Source organism: Muscardinus avellanarius, assembly GCF_963383645.1.
Source record: "Muscardinus avellanarius genome assembly, chromosome: 4".
In the NCBI taxonomy this organism is placed as follows: Eukaryota; Metazoa; Chordata; class Mammalia; order Rodentia; family Gliridae; genus Muscardinus; species Muscardinus avellanarius.
The window spans coordinates 36,856,491-36,864,696 of record NC_137789.1 but is presented as its reverse complement, the minus strand read 5'-3'; the positions used below and the strand labels follow the sequence as shown (position 1 = coordinate 36,864,696).

The 8,206-nt window shown below is 39.5% G+C and overlaps 1 protein-coding gene across 1 annotated transcript in view; it reads left to right on the top strand.

Annotated features, from left to right (window-relative positions):
• Positions 1-814: 814 nt before the first annotated feature.
• The window catches only part of FZD6 (frizzled class receptor 6), a gene marked incomplete at both ends in the record, with an annotated part of 31,150 nt that continues 23,758 nt past the window's right edge, over positions 815-8,206 (top strand). Inside the window, one exon of the mRNA XM_080695241.1 lies at positions 815-991. Coding sequence (XP_080551367.1) covers positions 815-991 — 177 coding nt within the window. The remainder of the gene's footprint in view (positions 992-8,206) is intronic.

Here is an 8,206-nt window from a genome sequence, read left to right as displayed (position 1 = left end):
GCTCGGGCTCGGGGCCGCGCAGGGGACCCGGGCCCCTCCCGGCCGCCCCCCCCCGGGCACCGCGGGGCGCGTCTTCCCCCCGGGCCCACCGAGGCCCGCACGCCCCCAGCCCAGGAAAAACGCGGTTCTCGCCCCTCCACGGGAAGGATCCTGCAGGTTTCCCTCTCGTTGGCCTTTTGAAAAAGCAGGAAAAGTCTACCCCGAGAAGACTGCCACGAGAACGGGCTTCTCAGAGTCTTTTAAAAGTTTAACAACTTTTTTAGGTCCTGAAGCGTTCTCCTGGGCCTCAGTTGGATAAGACTTACAAAAGGGGCCCGTAGGTTTTAGGATTCTGTCCATCGCTTTTAACTTGGACGAGGCCACCAGCATTCCTTTCTGGGACTCACTCACCCCGGGCCCACCCCCCTCCTTTACTCTGCGTTCCGTACAACTCAAGCCTCCAATCATGGGCTCCCTGGAGAGGAGACTTCCTCAGCAAATGATATATTCTCTGCCCGAGCAGATGAAAGGAGAGCTTGCTGCGATGGAATTTTCCATCGTTTTTTTCCCCCCCGCTGTCAGTTACCTAAACTTAAATTCTTAACTCTGCACTTTGAGTTGCACTTGATTTCATGACAAATGTTTTTATGATAACACTCTCTGGGTTGTTTTTACAGCAATTGACCCAGAACTCATTTCCAGGAAGACAGCTTCCTTCAAAATGGTGAAATAATGAAATGAGGAATTTGAACATTTTATCTTTGGATGGGAATCTTCTAATAATGAAAAGAGCGATTAACCCAAGCCATGTGGTAAAAGCAGGAATTTGAAGAAAATGGAACGCTTCACGTTTTTGTTAACATGTATTCTTCCACCCCTCGTGAGGGGGCACAGTCTCTTCACCTGTGAACCAATTACTGTCCCCAGGTGTATGAAAATGGCCTATAACATGACGTTCTTTCCTAATCTCATGGGTCATTATGACCAGGGTATTGCAGCTGTGGAAATGGAGGTGAGTGGTTCTTTGTGCCTATATTGAAAGGTGGTTTATGCTTTGTTCTAAAATAAACTAGAGCTTTTATTTTTAAGCACATCAAAGGATTTATTCAAGTTTTGCGCAAGTCATATTTGGAAAACTCCTTTAGAAAATTAAATGCCTTTAATGACATATCTTGTATATATTTTGCTCCCTTAGTGAATTTGCTGAAGCTAGGGTTCGTTTTATAACTTTTTCAGGGTTTGTTTATGATGAAGTTGGATTAGGAATGCTTTCTAAATATTCCTGTACCTGGTCAGTAGTTGGCTTTTCTACATTAAGTGTGGTAGCACCTCTAGAAGTGTGAATTCTGAATTTTTTTTCTAATCACTGACCAAATATTCCCTGGACTAACAAGCGGAAAAACTTACATGTTTGTATAAGTAGTTGTAATGCTTACTTGGCTCCGTTTTTCCAAAGTAAATAAAATATCGGAATATGTTTAGGCTACAGACGATGTCTTGCTAAAAAGTGACTGGTTTTAAATATAGCACTTAAGTGTTCTTTATAAGATACTTGCTAAACGAAACCACACGTCAGGTGTGGAGCAGAGTGACATTAAAGATTGCCTTAGGTGCCTCAGTTACCTGCCTCTGGTTTAGAGATATGCAAATTGCTAGGGAGGTGTGGGAAGAGCTACCTGTGGAGACAGGAACCTGCCCTCCCATACAGAGAGATCTGTTAGGTAAATACAGTCTCTTGGAGGAGAGGACAAATGTGTTGTTTTTGTAGCCTTTTTCCAGAAAAAACTGTGTGAACGTGGTATAGTTTTATTATGTTTTGTTTTCCTACGATTGTTTCAAAGAGATAAAACCTCTACAAATCTAACCGTGGGTACTATTTTTAAAACTGACTGTATTTTATTTTGTAGCTTTAAAGGTCTTCCATTGTTCAATTGAATAGTTGTCCGACTACCTCATTACAGGCTCATGTCTAAAAGAGGAAAGCCTTTAAATACTAAGTATATAATTATAAAAGATATTACAAATTACATTGTAATATTTCAATGATTTTTTTTCAAAGAAGTGCTAGATGTACTTTTTTTCCTTCTCTCCTCTAGTACTGGGGTTTGGACCTACCCTTCCGTCTCTCTAGTGGTGCCAAAGTGATTGTATTAAAATGCAAGCACTTACAGTCCGTCTTGGAGTTGAAATTCTTCACCATATTTCTAAAGCTAGAAAAATAAACACCTGATTCTAGACTGGCTTCAAGCTTACCAGTCAGATTCTCCTTTCCAGTCCCTTCCCACGGTACATGGATCTACTTGTAGAATTCAAATCCACACCACTCTCGCTTCTGTGCCTTTGAACATTTTTTGCATTCTCTGCTGAGTCCTGTACCCGTTCTCTCTTTACCTTCTCAACTCCGTCAGGTCTCAGTTAAAGCAGTGGCTGTTTTAGTGAGGCCTTCTTTCACCTTTCTTCCAAACATCATCAGTGAGCACATTCTTTGCACTCTTGTAGTGCTTAATACTTACAAACTGTTCTTATTACTCTATCTTGCAGCTGTTTTGGCGCCTCTAGATTGTGAACTTGCTAGAGGTAGAGAGAGTATTCATTTATCTTTATCTAATGCCTAGTGCAGTGTCACTGAGTATGGTAGGTGCTCAATAAAAGATGTCAGCAAAGAGAATTTTTCCTCCAAATCCTTACCTTCCACTTCTATCCTATTCAGTGTTCAAATGGAAGACATTCTAATGTTTTTAGGTGATTCATATAACACCCTCTTTTTTTCTGTTTGAACTTTGCTGTAATGAAATATATCAGTTGACATCCTCTATTTTCTTTCCCATATTAGCTCTCTGTATATGTGTTAGGATTTGTTTAGGGAATTTGGTTTTTAACCATTTATATGAAGTAAAGACATTTATCTTTTGGCCAGGCATGGTAGCACATGCTTGTAATCCCAGTACTTGGGAGGCTGAGACATGAGGATCACAGGATCAAGGACTGTCTCAGCAAGTAGTGAGATGCTCATTAACCTACCAAGATCCTGTTTCAAATAAAAATAAAATAAGGCTGGGGATGTAGCTCGGAGATTAAAATGCTTCTGGGTTCAATCCCCAGTGTCTCCTCCCCACAAACACACGCAAAATAATCCCCCCCGCCCCCCGTACAGGGGATAGAACCCAGGAACATTGTACCTCAGAGCTACACCTCCAGGCTTATTTTTTTAGTCTTTTTTAAAAATTATTTTTATTCTTCACAGGACCTACCTAGTGTTTCCGTGTATTCGACCTCCGAGCTACACCCCCAGCCCTATATTTTATTTTTCTATATTTGAAACAAGGTCTCACTGAGTTTCAAGGGGCCTCACCGAGTAGCTGAGGATATCTGCAAACCACAATTCTCCAGTCTCAGCCTACCAAATGCTGGGATTACAAGCATGCACCACCACACCTGGCTTAGTCTTTTTATTTTTTGAAACAGGGTCTCACTGAGTTGCAGAGGGCCTCGCTAAGTAGCTGAGGCTGACCGTGACCTGACATCCATCCTCCAGTCTCCGCCTCTCAAATGCTGGGATTACAAGCCTGTGCCACCACACCCGGCGAAGAAATATATCTTTTGTTTGGACCATTGGATTATAAACCATGTGTCAGATTTTTTTCCAAACACTTAACTTGAGTACTTCAATTTATACTCCAGTCAAGTAGCGGCAGGTACCTTGACTTTTATGAAAAATGTATTTTATAGCTTCTCTAAAGAATAGATTGGATTTTATACTCTGACCCAACTGCCTTTGATTCCTGCTGGTCCCTTTTAAGTTTTCAGTGATTTAGTGTTACAGTAAGAGTTTGTAGAATTGCCTGATGATTATGACAACCATTTTTATTCTCTTTGCTACAAAGGGTTTCATATAAGCGATCTCTCTAATTCCTCCTTCATGCCTCAGTTTTCATTTAGTGACAGGTAGCCTGTCTTATAGTTTAGGTATTTATGGTCATTTTTAATCTGTGATTCTATGAGACAGTTTAGAGCAATAGTTCTCAAAGTTTTGTTCTTAGATCAGCAGCTTGTGAGCTTATTAGAAATTCAAGGATACCTGCCGGATTTGGTTACACACGCCTGTAATACCAGTACTTCAAAGGCTGAGAACCAGGTTTAAGGCTAGCTTCAGCAACTTAGCAAGACCCTCACCAGTTAGTGAGACCCTTTTATTATTATTATTATTATTATTATTATTATTTTATTTGTGTGTGTGTGTGTGTGTGTGTGTGTATGTGCGTGGTACTGGGGGTGGAACCCAGAGGCTTTTCTACCTCCAGGCTATACTCCCAGACCTTATTTTATACTTTTTTGGAAACAGGGTCTCACTAAGTTGCTGAGAGCCTCACTAAGTAGCTGAGGCTGGCTTCGAACCTCTGCGATCCTCCTGTCTCAGCCTCCCAAGGGCTGGGATTACAAGCGTGCGCCACCATGCCCAGCTTGAGTGAGACCCTATTTTAGAATTTAAAAATGAATAAAAACAGGGCTGTGATTGTAGCTCAAAGGTAAAACATCTCTGGGCTCAATCCCCAGTCCCAAAAAGAAAGAAATATAAGTTTGTGGTCCTTGCCTTGACCACTGAATCTGATCTTTTAAATAAACTGAGGTAACTGTGTTTTAACAAGCTGTCAGGTGTTTGTTTTGAATGTTAAAGTTCAAAGAGCCATTGGTTAAGAGCAGAGATAGATGTAAACCTTTTCTGTAAAGGGCCAGATAGTTTTTACTTAGCTAACCAACCATACGGTCCCGGTCACAACTACTCATCTCTGCCATTGTAGCAAAAAAAGTCGTCATAAACGGTATGTGAACAAATGAATGACTGGGTTTCAGTAAAACTTTGCTATATTTATAAAAACAGACAGAGGCCACGGGTGTACTTTACTGAAGTACTTGGAAGTGTTTTAAGGATAGTATTCGTGTAATAATTAAGCACTATTGTGCATCCTTTTCAGTATATTCCAGAGTTGTTACTTCCTATATGAGTTGGGTTTTTTTCTTTGTGTGTGTGTGTGTGTGTGTGTGTGTGTGTGTGTGTGTGTGTGGTATTGGAGATTGGGGTCTGTTTTGTTTGTGTGTGGTACTGGGGTTTGAACCTAGAGACATTCTACCTCTGAATTATACACCCAGTTTTATCTTTTAGTTTGAAAGAGAGCCTCACTAAGTTGCCGAGGGTAGGTGCAAACTTGGGATCCTCCTGTCTCAGCCTCCCAAGTACTAGGATTACAAGCTTGCATCACCACATCTGGCTTCTACAGGAGTTTGTGTCAACTTTATCACAAACCGAAAGGGTCTGACTGCGATATCACCATTCTTGGTTTTGTTTCAGAGAGTACTTGAAATAAGGGACTTCAGTTTTTTCTCTATTTTATTATCTGACCCTAAAATCTTTTGTATCACAAAGAGTTAATTTACAATTCTAAATAGTAACTTGCTTTGTAATATAAAGGATGTTGTACAGTCTCACTCTCCCAAGTGGGAAACAAGTGGCTGCGAGTTTTCTTTTATGTTCCTTTTGTTTCCTATCTGGAGCATTGTTTCTCAGATTGTGAGGTCCCGGTCCCTTGAGACTGATTTCATCCGGAAAAGGCTGAGCCTCAATCTAGGGAAAATGGAAACAGGAATATTGTATGTTGCCTTTTGAATTGCCTTCATTGAGGTCCAGGCAAAAGCAAAGTCACGTATTGTGTTTGGATCAGCATGTGGCCATTCCACTTCTAAATAGTCTAAAGGGAAGTAAGCCAAAAAAACAAAGCCCTTTCCACCTGTGAAAATGTTTGGGGATGGAGAGAAACTCTATCAGCAGAATTCTAAGAAAAAAAAAATCTATTTTTCTTTCCCAGTGGCTTTTTAACATTTTCCTTTTTCTGCTGTTAGAAGAATCCAGTGGACCCTGTCCCACTGTCACCTGTCACCTTCTCTCTTTTCCTCTATCCACCCTTGTACCCCAGTACATAAGCAGAGGAAAGAAAAAGTTTAGTGTGATTAACCTGGTTTTTTTTTTAGGGAATGCTACCTAAAAATGACTATAACTATTCTGAAAGTAAGATATAATCATATAAAATGACATAGATACTGAGAAGTGATCTAAGTAGTAGTGTATATAATGATACTATTGTGCTTTAACTGTAGAACCACATGCTTACCTTGTGACATATCCCAGTTAGAGATTCTGGGCTAATAGAATAAGGGTAGACCTATGTGCAAATAGAAAGGTTAATATTTCTCCTGGGATATCTACCCAAAAGAAGGGAAACCAAACTACCAAACTAATGCATGTGTATCTATGTTCATAGCTGCACAATATACCATAGTCAAACTATGGAACCAGCCAAGATGTCCATCAACAGATGAATGGATTCCAAAACTGTGGGATATGTATACAATGGAATTTTACTCAGCCATTAAAAAAAAAAAAAACCCCAATTAACATCATTTTCAGGCAAATGGATGGAACTGGAGGACATTATGCTAAGTGAGATTAGTCAGTCACAAAAAATAAGAAATCAGATGCTTTCCCTAATATGTGATAGCTAAGGAGAAATGGGTCATAGGAGGAACTCTAGATGAAAAAGGAAATCCTATAGAAGAGCAAACAAGACAACCTAAATGAGGGGATGGGAAGAAGGAAGAAGGAAATTCTCTAAAACACACAATGTACTTAAACATACCGAAGTCAACCACTAAGCCAAGCATGGGAAGGAGGGATGGGGAGGCAATGGGGTGGGAATTGGGTAGGGGCTAAATAGGTGATGTGTACATGTATGTCCACACAAGTTTTTTACCCCAATATGATATATGAATATAATGCACCAATAAAAAATTAAGAAAAAAATTTCTCCTGGGAGTCTTTGCTCATGGGAGCAGATCTGCTCCTCTATTGCTAGGTGTTCGGCTGTCTAGGTTATTATTATGCCCTCAGGAGAGTTTGCCCTCAAAGGGCATGGTTTTGTCAGATCCTGAGAAGATGTGTTGTGATTTTCTCTTCTTGAGAATGTGGCACATAAATAGAGAATGCGCTGTTACTCTAGTTTGTATATTTGTCATGTGTTCATTAATGTTTTATAAAATGTGTATCAAAATGTTAGCTACACTGTATCCCTGAATGTATAGTTTTTACAGAATTATAGATTGTAAAATTATAAGTTTTAAAAACTTATTTGATTCTTCAATGGACAGATTCCTCTGTAGTGTCAACTAGTAAATACATACATTTATATAGTTTTCAAAGCAAGGTTCTTTTGGAGAAATAATTAAAAATTTCTCATGTTCCCTGCCAAGATATTAAAAAAAAAAAGTTTTCAGCCAAGCCCTGGTGGTGCATGCTTGTAATTCCAGTATTTGGCAGGTTTGAGGACAATCTTAGCAAACAGTCTCTCATCAACCTAGTGAGACCCTGTTTCAAAATAAAAAATAAAATAGGGCTGGGGAGTGTAGTTCAGAGGTAGTATACTCCTGGGTTCAATACCTAGTATAGTAAATAAACAAATTTTCCATAATGGAAGTATTGTAAATTTCTGCTTTCCTTTTTCTTAGACTCCACTTTTAACTTTAATTTTTTGGTACTAGGACCAGGGACACTCTACCTCTGAGCTGCACCCTGTCCCTATTTCATTTATTTTGAAACAGTGTCACTAAAGTTGCTGAGAGCTTCATTAAATTGCTGAGGCTGGTCTCAAACCTGTAATCCTCCTGTCTCATAACTAGGATTACAGGTGTGTGCCACCACACCCAGCTTACTTTAATTTTTTTAAAGAAGCTGACTTGCCTAGGATTGATCACATTCATAAAAATAAGTTACAGAAACTTTGGACCATTCTTTTAAACAGTAGTGCATTGACTTTCTTAAAGCATTACTCCAAATTTGTTTAACTACTTTGCTCTGTGAAATGTGATTAAAATTATTTCAGGATCCTTTAGACTTCACTGAGTTTATTATCTTGATAAAGTCCATCACTTTTATCCAGTTACCTTTCAGATTTCTTGACTCTTAATTATCATCATTATTAGAAGTCAGCTCTCTTTTTGGTACCACTTTAAAGCAAGAAGTAAAGTTTTTAATTATTTTATGTGAATTGGTGAGCATGTGACTCACTACTGAAAACATACATCCTAAGCTGAGAACCAGGTAATTTTACAGTCCCTTGGTTTTCATCAGGTGACTCACTTCCATGTATCAATGGGACTCTGATTCATGCTTCAGAAAAGT